General features: G+C 41.9%; 1 protein-coding gene across 2 annotated transcripts in view; it reads right to left on the bottom strand.

Annotated features, from left to right (window-relative positions):
• Nucleotides 1-678, bottom strand: part of LOC149799181 (uncharacterized) — a 39,381-nt gene extending 38,703 nt beyond the window's left edge. For both annotated transcript variants that reach the window (XM_089958400.1, XM_089958401.1), the window contains exon 1: nucleotides 529-678. In XM_089958400.1, the coding sequence (XP_089814526.1) occupies nucleotides 529-561 (33 nt within the window). In that variant the 5' untranslated portion in view covers nucleotides 562-678. The remainder of the gene's footprint in view (nucleotides 1-528) is intronic.
• Between the last annotated feature and the right edge of the window lie 15,845 nt (nucleotides 679-16,523).

Raw genomic sequence — 16,523 nt, forward strand, 5'->3', positions numbered from 1 at the left:
AACTTGCAGTAAGTGAATGTTGAATCTAGCGGTATCATGCACATGAATGTATGTATGTATATATATATATATATATATATATATATATATATATATATATATATATATATATATATATATATATATATATATATGCGTGTGTGTGTATGTGTGTGTGTAAATGGTTACAACAAATACACCTTCCCACCTTCCTTTCTGGCTTTACTCTCTCTCTCTCTCTCTCTCTCTCTCTCTCTCTCTCTCTCTCTCTCTCTGTACTAGTGTTAAACATTATTTCCTGTTAGGTAACGTGCACAGATAATGAACTGTGAGATGGTCATTGGGATGGTTCCGAAACCCACTGTTACCTATATACGGGCAATATTTTAAAAAATATATCATAATGTCTCTAATTACGTTCAGCGTGAGGAACAATCCGCCTGTTTCTCACTAGGACCGTAAACATTCAGTTTGTATTGTAGGGTCTCTCCTTTTGCTGCTTTGACTGACAAATTTGTCTAAAGAGAAACCATTAACTGTGGCACTTACCCGTAAAATATGCAGAAATAAAACCCCATCCATTGTAAATACAATAATATTCTGAGAGTTTACTCCAGTGTTGCACTTGTTAGATGAGATACACAAAGACAGAAATACGAATCTGTTTTGTTCGAGCTGGCGGAAATAACTAGTTAAACATTGCACAAGAATGCAAATAAAGGCCCGTCAATCTGGGACACGTTATTTCCTAGTATCAGAAAAGTTCCTTCCCCCAACTCGGAAAAAAACACATATGTGGTTTTGTATTTATTACATAATCCGTTTTTATTCACACATTCGAGAAAAAAAATGAAGGTCTCCTAAATAATGAAGTAGGCATTTGTCGTTATAGGAGATATACTGTACAGCAAAAATACGGGTACATAATTGGGGCTGGGTCTTTATATTTACCACGGCCATTAGATTCTGGAGGAAACTAGTGGTAACACTCCTTCAAATAACGCAAAGTAGCTAATTCTCGCAGGTCAAACTCTCACAATCCAAATAACGCAAAGTAGCTAATTATCGCACGTCAAACTCTCACAACTCGAATAACGCAAAGTAGCTAATTATCGCACGGCAAACTCTGACAACTCTATGGTTATGGTGACATTTTACTTTTTTATATTAACTGCGTATATTTAGTCACTCACACAACCGTAAATAAGACATTCTACACTTTTTCTCATGTACAATGTAGGTACCTTACTGATTCTGAATGGCCACTTTTATGCAAAATGTATTCGTTGCATCGAACCTTGTACACTTTGGCAGACTGACCATCCCTATACTTCTGGTCAACTTCATAGTGAATGCTAATATTGGGCATGATGAAAATATTTAATCCATACCGAAAATTAAGTTTACTTTCTTTCAGGATCGTTTGGAAAACAAATTTTCATACATTTTGTTTTCACTTAATCGGTTTAATTACTGTATTGCACGTGTATTGTACAGGGCATGACCCTAAAACATTTGCATCAGAGAAACGACTCGATGGAAAAGACATACGTTGCTCCTATTAAGGAAATTCAGCATCACTTTGAAGTTTCTCCCCCTCCCCCCCCCCCCAAAAAAAATGTAAGTTCTTGTGATAAGTTTTATTGACTCCTAAATTACAAGACAACGGCGTTTCATGGCCAATACTAAGAATTTTCTGTCGATAAGACCTAGGAACAACAACTTGATATCTTAATGACCACTCATACTCAGTGTGTATCCTAGGTGTCTTCCATTTATCATAAAGAATCCATTCTCCAAGAAGTACCAAGTTTCTTTTTTTTTTCTCCTCATCAGTTTCCCTAATATCTGTCCTAAACAAACATAAGACCTCATTATCCTCTACATGAGAGGCAACTAGTGATTGTCTTTTATTACCCTGATTAAGATTAAGCGAATGTGCGGCCAAAATAGCATCACTGTATCAATGCTTCCAGATTATTCCAAACTTGGAGCAAAAGTTACCTCATTATGAAAACTGACCCATAAAAGTAGTGAATGGGGGCTGTTTAAGGACAATGGGAAAACACATTACAGACCCTCCTTGGGAATGTTTACGGACAAGCCTTTACAGCACACCCTGTGCACGTTCACATTCAAGATTTTCAGACCTACTGGGCACGTTTGGGAATTTAACATGGGAAATATTGGGACCGTATAAGGACAAGGGAAGATTGGGACCGTATAAGGACAAGGGAAGATTGGGACCGTATAAGGACAAGGGAAGATTGGGACCGTATAAGGACAAGGGAAGATTGGGACCGTATAAGGACAAGGGAAGGTTGGGACCGTATAAGGACAAGGGAAGGTTGGGACCGTATAAGGACAAGGGAAGATTGGGACCGTATAAGGACAAGGGAAGGTTGGGACCGTATAAGGACAAGGGAAGGTTGGGACCGTATAAGGACAAGGGAAGACTGGGACCGTATAAGGACAAGGGAAGATTGGGACCGTATAAGGACAAGGGAAGGTTGGGACCGTATAAGGACAAGGGAAGATTGGGACCGTATAAGGACAAGGGAAGGTTGGGACCGTATAAGGACAAGGGAAGGTTGGGACCGTATAAGGACAAGGGAAGATTGAGACCGTATAAGGACAAGGGAAGGTTGGGACCGTATAAGGACAAGGGAAGGTTGGGACCGTATAAGGACAAGGAAAGACTGGGACCGTATAAGGACAAGGGAAGATTGGGACCGTATAAGGACAAGGGAAGGTTGGGACCGTATAAGGACAAGGGAAGATTGGGACCGTATAAGGACAAGGGAAGGTTGGGACCGTATAAGGACAAGGGAAGATTGGGACCGTATAAGGACAAGGGAAGGTTGGGACCGTATAAGGACAAGGGAATATTGGGACCGTATAAGGACAAGGGAAGGTTGGGACCGTATAAGGACAAGGGAAGGTTGGGACCGTATAAGGACAAGGGAAGATTGGGACCGTATAAGGACAAGGGAAGATTGGGACCGTATAAGGACAAGGGAAGATTGGGACCGTATAAGGACAAGGGAAGATTGGGACCGTATAAGAACAAGGGAAGATTGGGACCGTATAAGGACAAGGGAAGGTTGGGACCGTATAAGGACAAGGGAAGATTGGGACCGTATAAGGACAAGGGAAGGTTGGGACCGTATAAGGACAAGGGAAGGTTAGGACCGTATAAGGACAAGGGAAGGTTGGGACCGTATAAGGACAAGGGAAGGTTAGGACTGTATAAGGACAAGGGAAGATTGGGACCGTATAAGGACAAGGGAAGGTTGGGACCGTATAAGGACAAGGGAAGGTTGGGACCGTATAAGGACAAGGGAAGGTTGGGACCGTATAAGGACAAGGGAAGGTTGGGACCGTATAAGGACAAGGGAAGGTTAGGACCGTATAAGGACAAGGGAAGGTTTGGTTTAATAGGAATGGAAGAGGCAGAGACATAGACATATATAACACATACCTAAATTGATGAACATCAATCGAGCACACCTAAACTATAAAATCGACTAAATTAAATCTTAGTCAAGAGAATAAATATTTTGTAGGCAAACCTAAAATATAAAATCGACTAAACTTTTTTAGGCTAGTGAATAAATATATTTTTGAGACAGTGGAGTGGCCCTGAAAAAGGCCCTTGGTGTTTTGTTAAAACCATTCCGTTAACATAGAGGGCATCGCATAGGACTACTGTTCGACAAACTTCTTCTGACTTCTGGACCGTAGATGAGGATTCTCCTCAGACAGCCTTGTCTCTCAACATAGATTCTACTTTTCCAAATGCTCATATCGGTGCTCCGGATGATTGTCCATGATGATCTGACATACATCGGTACGTCCATACGGAACAGCATTGACAATACGACGGTAAATGATTCAACGCTAGTCTACATCTTGTGACGAGAACAGATGAAGGGAATGAAGTGAACCGCTATTAGTTATCGTGGAAGAGCGGATCGAAACGGATTGAGTTTTTTTCACCAATCCCAATATGCGTTACGAAATTCAGTCACAGTACGGATTCTGTCTTCTAATCCTAAGATTAAAACTTAAGCTTAAAACTCAAAATCCCTTTTCTGCCCATGATGTATGTGTGTGAGTGCATGAGTTTAGGTCCATATTCTAAACACTCAAAACCGAGAGGCACATACGTTTTCTGTCTGGTCTATTCTGGTACAAATTTAGAAAACCGATTCACAACACAACACTTTAAAAGGTTTATAGACTTCTTCTGTGTCTATATTCACTCTCTCACTTTTTTAATTTCGTCACTTTTACAGGTTTTTCCTCCTCTTCTTCCCCTCGTCTTCTTTTCTTCTCTTTTTCCTTTTCTATACGTGTATGGATTCTTCCTTTTGGGAGGGTACCTCTTCTTCCTGTTCTGAACCCCTCTCTTCCTCTTGCACCTGTATTTTGTTAGGGCATTCTGAAGACCAATGTCCTTTCTCATGATAATCAGAACAGGTATCTTGACATTTGTCTCTTCTGACACCTATCTTGCTTTTTTGACAGTCTGGACACAATGTAGACCAATGCCCTTTCTTTTTACTGATATAGCAAGTAGCTTGACTATTATCTCGAAAGTAAGTAGGGTGATTAGTTCGTCGGCCTGTATGAAGAAAATTTTCTTATGATACCTCGCAAAGCTCTTATCAGAAGTTTGATCTGTGTGTGCTCTTCCGTCGGTATGTTCGGTTTGAGAGTGGAATGAACAATGGGAGGGAAGACACTGACCCATTATAAGGAATACACTGGTTTGCCATGGATATTGGGTCCCATGACGTCTAAAATGTAGTAATTTGACTTTATGCAGTCAAGGTGAAACGATCTGCTCATTTCGTGGAGAAAGGAGAAAATAGTATGAGGCAGAAACGTGATTTATCGCCTCGCACGGTAGCTGAAGTCTTGGCTCGAATTCATGTCAGTGATTTTGAATATGAGATGAGTAAGACAGAATCCAGGCCCAGAGACTCCACACCCAACCAAAGTTCACCACCAGTAAACAATCACAAGTACTACCACATTCGAGAGACTTAAAAGCGCTCCTCTAGAAGAATTAGAACTACGGCTTACACGTACACGGTAAGTCCGACGTACCGTTGGAGAAAGGAGAGGGGTTTATCACCAAGGTGTGGGATTCTTTGTTAAGCACACTGAAACAACAATGTGAACCCAAAGAAGACGATCGCTTGAGACTTTCCATTCATCACGCCAGTTTGAAATCACCCGTTTGGATCGAGTTTATCATCCTATCAGAATTGACACATTCCAATGTCATCGACAACAATCAACACGTGCAAGACTCCAACGACAAGTTTAAAATCACTGGAAGAAAAGCGACATTGATCATAACCCAAGTGTCTCTTCACCAAGGGACTGGGCGCAAAAAAAAAGGTGTTTTTGCTTGACGACCTTAGCAGCACCAAAAAGAGCCTCGTCCTAATTAACAACCCATAGGACAGGGCATGTTTAGCCCGTGCACTCTTGATGGGACGAAGGCATTCCGACAAGAACGACACTTCAGAATGGAAAAGAGCCTGGCGAACTATTCAAAAATCAAACCGAGCCAAACAACAAAGAGACGTAGAACTCTTGTTAAAGCAAGCGGGCCTATCTAATAACACACCCTGCGGAATTACTGAAATGCAAATATTGCTAAACGTCTTCGCTCCACGCCACAACTTGATAGTGCATCCTCAATGTTGTTTCGAGGCAAAGATTTCAATGAAAGAAAATACATTCACGTCTATTATGACGATGAACATTTCGATGCCATTACCAGTATCGCGGCATTCATCGAAAACAGTTATTACTGTGAGAAATATAACTATGGCTATAACAATCGAAAGCAACACAAACACTGTGGATCGAAATGTGAGGTATGCTTGGCATCTAAACCCTGTTTGGGCTAAGGACAAGAACTAATCCATTGTCCTGCTTGTCAGCGAACATTTGATAATCAAGCCTGTTAATAACATCTAAAGACGCAAGGTTCGCACAAGAAAAGTGCTTGTCAACTGCTGGGATTGTGCTCTACTTGTGGACAAGGCATACGTACCAATAGAGCCAAGGCACACGTATGTTCAGGAAAGAAATGATGTCACATTTGTCGCCAAATTATAGACTTGGAACACGAATGGTTCATTTAAAATTACCATTCCAAACATCAAGAGGAAGACGATGGCCAGAGGAAAAGCAATTTCATGTTTTTCGATTTCGAATGCAAGCAAGAGACTTGCATTCAAATTCATATATTTAGTCATTTCCCTCACTGTAGCAAGATTCTTTGAGGTATTTCCCTCACTGTAGCAAGATTCTTTGAGGACGTGAAAAATAATCTTTCGGGGACCGAACACGGTGACTGATTACGCCGAATGGATCCTAGACCCCACCGACGAGACATGGAGCCAAGAGGACATCAAATGTTATGGAGATTGTCATCGCTGTGCAACGGTGATGGCTCACAATTTCTCGGGATACGATTAACAGTTTCTTCTCAAATAGTATACGGAACAAAGAACCGAACATCAGAAAGTGACTTTGAATGGAGCCAAAATTGTTTCCATGCAAGTGGGACAAGTGCAGTTTAAAGATTCAGTGAGTTACTTGGCCATATCTTTGAGTCGAATGCCTAAAACTATTGGAATGACAGAATTGACCTAAGGCTATTACCGCACTTTTTAATACCAATGACAATCAACACGCCGTACCACCCCATTTGCCTGAGACTCACTAATACGACCCCGAAAACATGCGAACCGAACAACGAGAAGCTTTCTACGCTTGGTACCACTCTCACGTCTCGGATCCCTTCGACTTTCAGGAAGAAATGTTAAGGTATTGAAGTTCCCACGTGGACATTTTACGGCCTTGATATGGAAAATTCGAGAATTATTCATAGAGCACGGACGGATCGCTCCTTTGAAAGAAGCACGCACCATTGCCAAAGCGTGTTCCTCCGTGCACCGCTAACGATTCGTGTCCAAAAACACTCTGGCTGTCATAAACCCTCAAACGACGAACTTTGTCAAACGTCATTACACGGTCAAAACCCTATGCTGGCTGCGTTACTTGTGCGACAAAGAAGACAAATGGATCCTACATACTGGCCACGTTGGATGCACAAAAGACCATCGAAACATATTCGATGGATGGTTGGGACTTAGAAAACCCCAAGATCGTGTAAGAGTTTAACAGATGATTATTTCACGGATGTCCCTTCTGCTACCCTCAACGTGGCACTAAAAATCAGTTTTTACAACGAACCATGAAAGACTTGTACCAGGCCATTTGTCAGCGGCACTCGAAATTAGAACAGAAAGGATAACAAGTGGTGGGAACACAAGTACGATCACAGTTTGATTACAGATCTCATGTTTCAACGCACCGTGGAAAGTTACAAGTTGGTGGACCCTGTGAACCCGTGTGACAGTTTGTACGGAGGGCGGACGAATGCTTTCTGTACCACGCCGGTGAAGAGAAAGGAGAAGAAATCAAATACTTGGAAGTGTGTTCGCTGTATCCTTACTTGTGCAAATATTGTCGCTTTCGCGCTGAGCACCCGCAATTGCTGACGGAACACACTGACCTACACAACATTCGACAATACGAAGGATTGATTAAATGTAAAGTCTTGCCTCCCACGGACTTCTAAAATCCAGTTTTACCTCAAAATTGGTTTGGAAAACTGATGATTCCCTTATGCTGTAATTGTGCCGAAACGCGCACCAAGACCAGCCATGTAACCACACCCAGGAACAAAAGCGCCTTGACAGGCACGTAGGTCAGCGTGATATTGTTTAAAGCTCTGGACTTCGGATGGCAATTGTTAGAAGTGTACGAAATTTACCACGTTCCCAAGACACAAAAATACCACAAGGGCAATGAGACTCAGAAAAGCATTTTCGCTTACTACATGGATGCCTTTTTGAAACTGAAACAAGAAGCCATCGGCTATATTTCCTGGTTGCCCAAGACGAAATGAAATTAAACGAGAAATACTGGAAGTAGGAAGGCATCGCTTTAGAACATATCGAGAAAATCGAAGGAAGGCGATCGTTTGCCAAAGTGATGTTGCATTATCTGTGGTGCAAAATGGCACAACGACCGTGTTTACCCAAGACAGAGTATTTGTCCGATCCTTCCAGCTACTTCCAGATGATTCACGACAAAACCAAGTACATGAATCACGTGGACATCCTTCGTGAAGACTTGATCCTGGTCAATTACGAAGAAGAACTGGACTTTCTAAAGCCGAAGAATTTGCAAATGGTATCATTGCGGCCTACGTGACAGCCCATGCTCGCTTAACATTGTACGAAGTTTTAGAACTGTTAGGAGATAGTGTGCTTAATGTTGACACGGACAGATACATCTACATCAATCGGCTGGGTCACTGTTACCCTAAAATCGAAGGAGATCGTTTAGGAGCCTGGACGGACGAGCACCCCGACGACACGATCCTAAGTTTTGCTAGAGTTTGACCTAACAATTACGGCTACGGATACCGGGACAAACAAGAAGTGCACCCGAGTGTAAAGTGAAAATATTGACTCTCAATAATCTCACCAGTCGAGTTGTGACCTTTGGGGTATTGAAAGAAGCTTTGCATTCTGGACGGGATCGACATGTTAGAGTGATCACCTACGAACCGCACAATATTGTACGTTTAGCCACACACTAAACTGTCAGTCGGCCTTTAGAAAAAGTCTATCAACTTGTGTACCAAAAGCGAGTGCGGATTCCCAATCACTTCACTTTACCGTACGGTCGCGTCGATATAGTTCAGCATCTTAAAAGGGAAAACGTCCAAGTCCGATAGTTCATTGTAACTACCAACATCAAGCAAGAAAGAAGAATACGTTTAAACAGACATCATTCAAATGTGCGGATTCTCAAGTGGAGTGCGATGCTCTACCTTGCACTTGCAGGGATGCCGTACGCTGTGACCTCAGCCATTCAGTATGACATCATGGGAACTTTGCTATGATTACTACTACCACTATTACCATACCACATTTAAAAAATAATATTCAAGGATTTCCAACCGAATTGCAAGAGAATATTTGCAAGGAAGTTTTGCAGTATATACCAGAGCAAAATCTCATTTGGTGACTGAGGAACGTTTGTATCGAGAAATTCGCAAGAGGAACCTGACAACATGAAACTCGTCATATTTTTTGATCAAATCTTCGTTCAACCGATTATTCCGCTTTAGAACGATTTTTTTACCATTCTTGACCGTTAACCTTAATGGCAGTAGCCAGAAATTACTCACTATCTTCATTACATTCGCTCTAGAAAAGATTTAAAATAAAATAACGACAATTAGAAGTGACCCCAACATGGGTATAAATAATGACTGACATGATCATGGAAACTTTAAAAGAGAACATTCGTCGATTGCCTGTAGAATTTACATAACGCATTTACCTAGAGTTGGTCAAACTACAAGTTCAACTCAAAGAACAATTGCATCCATTACGTCACGATGTTTAAACCACTAATACCTGAATGTTTTAAAAGGACTGATTCAGATGACGGTGTTATATTGGTCAGACATTGGAGTTCAGAAATTGTATCGTGCTGTATCGACTGAAAAGTCTCCGTTTATCTCAAGTGTAACGATGGTTAAGGTTACAAGAACGAGCCACGTACACCTTAGACAAACCTAAACCACGAATGGTTTCCTAACTCGCACCCGAGTGAAGGGCATCGTTCATCTATGGAAAGCCGATTTAGCCGATATCTCTCATTTGGCTATAAATATTAGTATTATGTCATCGACGTCTTTTCCAAAATTACCTGGGTCGTGCCATCGACTTCCAACTCTAGCAATGAGTTAGTGCGAGCCTTAAAACTGGTGTTGAACAAAGTGGTCGTCACCCTCTTCGATGGCAAACCGACAATGGCAACGAATTTCTGAAGCAAGCTTTCCAAAAAGAATTAAAGAAACGTGACATTCATGTATTGCCACCGAGAATCCTGAAACCAAAGCCAGCATCATGGAACGTTTTCAACGCACCTTGAAAGGACGCATGTCGAAATAATTTCTCATCAACACTCTCTCAAGTACATCGACGTCTTACCGCACCTGGTCCAAGAGTACAACCAATCTTACCATCGGAGCATCGGATGTGCCGCCCTCCCCCCCCCCCCGGCCCAAAAAAAGAAAAAGTGCCTCCCGACAATGAAGTCACCATTTTAAGAGCGTGTTCGGTACGTCCCCGACGGTTACTGTCCCCAAGAAAGGTGGAATGTTGGTAGCAGGAGACTGAGTGCGCATTGGCAAAACCAAACGCACTTTCGACAAAGGTTACTTGCCCAAATGGACCGCTGAATTGTTTCGTGTCACTGTGCGAGTGCGTGGCCATCATCCCGCCGTCTATAAATTGGAAGACATGAATGGGAATTGTTAAAAGGAACGTGCTACTTGCCGGAGTTACAACCGCGTGACCAAAAAAGAAGACGAAGTACGTTGGAAATGATTCCATCCCAGTTTTGATTCTTGGGTCGACGCTTCGCAAGTCAAAGACTATAAAAAAAGAAGTGACCATCATGCCCTTCAACTCAAATTCAGCTGCCACTACAACCGTGACCACTCCTTCACCCAGTTCTTCTCTGCAAGATCTACAAAAGCAACCCTTGTGGGTGTGGTATCGAGAATGTGTGCATAAAACGCAAATCGTCTTTTCTGCCAAATATTTTTGGTGTTTTGTGTCATCGGTGCTGTCATTGATAATCTGAGTTTGCAACAAGGAGATAGACAATTGTGGACCATTTTACTGAGCATATGCATCGGTTTCCTTCTACCCAATCCTTCCCTAAAATACTCCTATAACGGGAAAAACGGGAGCATTGTGTCCAACGTCAGTCACCCTCCCAGCAGTCAACACAACTAGCAAAATAATCCCCTTTTAGACAATACTCTTACTTCCTGTGGCCCCTCGGACAGCAGAACTCTAGAATTATGAATAACAACAACCAATTTTACTTAACGTTACCTAGTGACAATTCTATGGAGGTGTTTCTCAAAAACACTTTGTGCTGTTTCACGGTAAAATTACCTCTGGCTTTCCAGCTGGATCACGAAGCCCATTGAGAAGTGGCTTTGGTAGACTTCATTTACCCTAAAAAAATCCGAAGCATCACTGAAAATCAAACGACTTTTCACGTCGAAATCCTAAACGAGCACGTGCAACAAGAAGTGAATAAAATCGGGTTTTCAGGCGACACAAATTCAGCAAACAGTCCATTATTAAGCATATATACTGTGAAAATTGCGGCAGGCTATTATTTAGCGGTGAACATTTAGCCAACACAATTGCTGACAGGTTCGAAGCAGCGTTTGAAAAAGCCCTGAACAGAACAAAAAAAGTGTTAAGATTGAGTACCATAAGGTGACTCGTCGCCTGAAGATGAGATTTCAGGATACCAAAACGTTCTCCATCAGGTCTTATGGTAGTTTATTTGAACATTTGGGTGGACATCCACAGATGGTAGCACAGGATCTGAGCCAAAAGATCAACAGCAGTATGGATTGTTGCATGGCTTTGGGATCCCCTGTAGAACTTAACAAGGGACTTAATTTGATGTTTGTATAGTCCGATGTGGTAGAGTACAACGTGGTGGGACACACCTCCGTACCATTCCTGAGTGTCAGTCCGATCAAAGTGGATTCTACCACGGACACTGACGAGGAAGATGCAGACACATATCATGTTCACCACAAATTTGTATATCCTCATTATTTGCCCGTCAATAAGTCGTATTTCGACACTGTCAACATTGCTATTAAAGGAGATCTGGGACAAAATATTTAATTCTTTAAGTAAAGGTCAGGGTGAAACTCCATTTTCGAAAACGATTGTCTAACGAGTTTGTATGTCATGTATCCAGTGTACCGAGGAGTCGCTCGACAACGATGACATGGTTTAGGAGATATGTTTAAATCGGTCTTTCGTTCGGTGGCCCCCGTTTTAAAACGAGGGTGACACGAGGATTGCACGCCTTGAAAGTTCCCGCGTTGACGTACGGCAAAGAATTTCTCTAAATTGTCATCATTGATAAACAAAACCATAAAAGACGCTTTCTTGAGAGCAGGCAAAAAGGTCTTGTTTAAGGCGTGTAAAGAAATTTTGGGTCGGCGAGAATCTCCTATAAATGCCATGGAAACTGCTGAGACAGGCATTCCTGCTTCCCTGACGCCACAGGAAGGACAAGTCAGAAAGAGACGACGAAGGTACCCGTCCAGAGAACGTCACACTCATAAAACTGGAAAGACTAAGAAAAGAAGTACTGCTCGAGTTTTCGAGGTTTATTTATTGTTAAAAATATCACAGAGATAAAGAAAGGAAGACAGAAAGAAATGATGCACCGAAAGTGTTGCGCCTGTCTCAAGTCCAAACTGGATCTGTTTTCCATGCCGCCACTATGATGACGATGCAAGCATCCCAATGGGTCGAATTTTATACCGTCTCCTCTTTGACGGCCTCAGCTCCTATCGAATTTGAAATCAAATGACATCCCGAAGGTTACATGGATCTGAACAGTAGTTACTAGTATTTGAAAGACAAATTGAACGATAAAGATGGTAGAGATCTAAATGCGGATGAGACAGTAGCTGTCGTCAAACATTTCATGCATTCCTTTTTCAGCAAAGTGGATTTGTACTTGAATAACAAACTGGTCAGCAGCAGCATAGATACTTACCCTTATCAAGCGTACCTAGAAAATCTCTTGACGTAAGGAAAAGAAGCCAAAAACACCCACCGGATGTTGCGTGGTAGGGAAACTTGATACAGCGTGCAATTTCGATGACGTGGCAGATAAAAATTGCACCAATAATGGATTTGACGCGTGTCAAAAGTTTAGACCTGTTGGACCGCTTGCATCTGGACATGTAGTTACAAGAGAAGTATTTGCTGAAAGGCGTGGATGTCCGTCTGAGACAGAATCTCAACAGTACCGCTTTCCATTTGATGGCTGGTGCTGCCGATTACAAAACCTACATACGACGAAAAAAGACCGTACGCGCGACGCGTGGAAGTGTTACCTAAAGTGAGAAACCGCATCAGTCACACTTTGAGCAGAACGATCGTCAAGTATCCGATACGCCGCGTGAAAGTGAAAACTTTCACCATATCCACTGGACACCAATGCAAGATCGATGATCATCTGTTCCAAGGACAGTTACCCAAACAATTAATCGTTGGTATCGTTAGCAATGCAGCAACGGAGTCCACAATCAAAATCCTTTCGAGTTTCAGCACTACGACGTGTCCAAGATGGAAGTCAGTTGCGTTGGCAAAACCTTGTGAACCATACCCTTCGAACCTGACTGTGGTGCCAAGATGAATTACTTGAGGTTGTACCTATCCCTGTACGAAGCCACCGGACAGTAAGGGACCAACACCAATCACTGCATTACGTACGAGGATTATGCAGGAGGCAATGCTTTGTGGGCTTTTGATTTCACTCCAGATCAAGGCAGCGACAAGGGTCATTTCCACCTTATAAAATCGTGACAGATTCGTGTGGAACTTCAATTTGCTAAAGTTTTACCTGAGACGGTGAACGTCATCCTGTATGCCGAATTCGATAATAGGATATAAATCACCAGTTTAAGAAAAATCATTCTAGACTATTACAAACTATTGAAGATCATGATCCGTCTCTGAATGGTGAAGATTCTGTGAAAATGGAAAGGAAGGATAACGTGGAAACAGAACCGAAATACAAAGACGAAGAGGGTGTGGTGGTCATGCCCAGATGGCCAGAACAAGTACAACATTTAGTCTCTTGTTTTGCCAATCACCTGGCAGAAAAAATACGGAATTGATCAAGAAAGATTGATACTGATGTCAAAAAGATCATCCCAGTCAACTTCAACACTATAAATGTCTGATGGTGAGTCAAGAAGAAACACTGGACGAGTATCTCGACGACACTTGGGTCACATCTCAGAAGAAGCAGTGTTGCATCAATGGCATAAAGACTTGCGTGGTCATTCCTATCCTCCATTGATTGCTCCTGAGTTTCATCACATCGAAGCTCACTTGGCTCGGAACGGGGAGACGAAGCGAAGAACCGGTTACTTGTCAGAGATTTTTAAACAAAAACTCAGGATTGATTTGATGATTTATCAATACCTGTGAAAAAGCAAGAAGAAAGAAAACAAAACAAAAAATGGATACCTGAGAACTTTATTACCTTTTGAATAATAGTTCGTACATAGTTTCTTGCAATCCGTTGATATGTGCAAAAGACGAACTGCTTCATCACAAACTTCATGGCCATCAAGCTTATGTCATGAACACCAACGACAGTCATCTCCCAGGAACCCACTAGGTAGATGTCTAGTTCCTTAAAGAGGTTTGTGTGGAGTACATTGATTCGTATGGATTACCACCTTTGGAAGACGACATCATCGGCTTTATGAGAGGAAATTGCAAGGTAGAGATTCCATGGTGTGTGGGCAATATTGTGGGCATTTTCTTTATCAACGCAGTCTTGGATAATCTCAGTAACATTTAGTGACGTATTTTGGTCGTAACTCTTCTTGAAACGATGACAATGCAGATCGATGGTTTTGTGACCATTACGGCTATCTTTTATCTTTAGCTAGGAAACGTAGTGTCCATCAATGGCCCAATGACTTCCATCAGTGGAAATCTCACTTCACTTCACAAGGGTGTCAAACGTTGTCGAAAATAGTTTATTTGTTTGTTTCATTGGTAATTGTTGTCTTTAGTTGTTTGAACCAAAAATATTGTTTTTTCAATTTTTATCATTATACATGTTCTTTGACTTTTCTCTATCCCTTACCCTAAAATCAAAAATCGTAGTGTTCCGACCGAACAAAAATCTTATGGTGTTTTCTATTGCGTCCGCGCGTGAACCATATAAAGCAAGGCAGTCTCCAGTCTCACCATCCATTGTTGACTCGTCCACCTATGAAGATGCCTTTTAATTTAACTAAACTAAACGAAGCCTACGTACATTTGCATCGTGGTAGGTAAAGCATGATACCCAAACATAAAGAGATAGAGAATGTCAGGTTGCTAAAAGTGGCCGAAGAGCTGATAGAAGAAGCCTTCATATAGGAAATAAAGGAGGAGAAAGAAGAATCGACGAAGAAGGACATACTTCATAAGCAGAGAGAGCAGCAACAACAGCAGGAACCAGACAGAAGTTTTGTCGACTGCCGTGTAGACAATAAAGAGTTCTCCTTCTCTTTCCGATGAAGCAGACCTTATCCTGTGGGAAAGTATGTCGCCAGGCGGGGATACAATCTTAGACGATAAAGATTGCCATAATCCGCGTCCACAAAAAACAGCAAATGTTCAGGGCTAACCCTATGCTCTAGAAAAGGCATACTAGTTGAATTGCCAAAAATGTGTGCATTTGTATTTGTCTGTACTTTAACAAAATAGAAGTGTGTCTATATGCACTTCGTTTCTTTGTTTTATGTCCCAAAAAACAGAATTGTCTCTATCTGCACTTCCTTTCCGTAGCTTGTCAAATAGTCTGTGAGTTTGTGTTTGTAGTTAATAACTGTAGGTAAAAAGTGAATGAGTGTTTCTTTTTTATGTTATGGATAATGACAGGAGTCTTGTAAGTTTTGGTATACGGGGGATGTTTTCCTTCACGTCCGCGCTTTACAATATAGAGCGAAAATGTTCGTCAGTCTGGCTACCCAAAGTTGATTCCAAACTCTTGTAACTTCAGATACACCTGGAGTATGCCAGGCGCCTTTTATATGAGCTGGCTATGGAGGCCATAGCAGAAGTGCCAGGATAGAGGAAGACGAAGAGTAGAAAAGGAAAGAAGAGGAGAAGGAAAATAAGAGATGTATCCTGCCTCGCTTCATGTTGAGATCTTTGTGAGGTGCATTCTGAGGTCAGGACGCCTCCACAACCATTAGCAGCACAACCACAGAAACGTCAACCACAGCCACAGCCACAGCCACAACCACAACAACCAGTACAGATTCCACAAGAGGCAAGGAGACCAGATCATCCCCGAGTGTGGTACAGAAGACAAAGGGAACAACAACAACATTTCTTCACTATCCCTCAAACGGAAGAATGGGATAGTGAAGCAAATCAACCTCCCTCTGCTCTCCCAACAACACGCATCAATTGGAAGCAGGATTGAAGCAAACGGTGGTGCGCGGCCTGGGATGTAACAGAATTAAGCTGGTGCATCTGAAGTTTTAAAAAAAAAAACAGCCTTTCTCAGGGCTACCCAGTTCTCTATAAAACAGACTATTCAAATTGCCAGTTGGTCTGTATGAGGAGTATTGTGATTATAAACACTCGCTCCTTTCCTGATGCCTCTGTGTGTGTGTAGTAGTAGTAGTAGTTCGCGTATGTTTGTGTGGATGGTCGATATTGTGTTTGTATGAGTTCACGTACGTTTGTTGTGTGGACAGTATATTTGGGGGTTTTATGAGTTCCCGTACTTGTGTGTGCATAATAGATATTGTGTTTGTATGAGTCAGCGTACGTTTGTGTGGATAGTAG

This window comes from Sinohyriopsis cumingii, chromosome 5 (genome assembly GCF_028554795.1).
Source record: "Sinohyriopsis cumingii isolate HCF-2022 chromosome 5, ASM2855479v2, whole genome shotgun sequence".
In the NCBI taxonomy this organism is placed as follows: Eukaryota; Metazoa; Mollusca; class Bivalvia; order Unionida; family Unionidae; genus Sinohyriopsis; species Sinohyriopsis cumingii.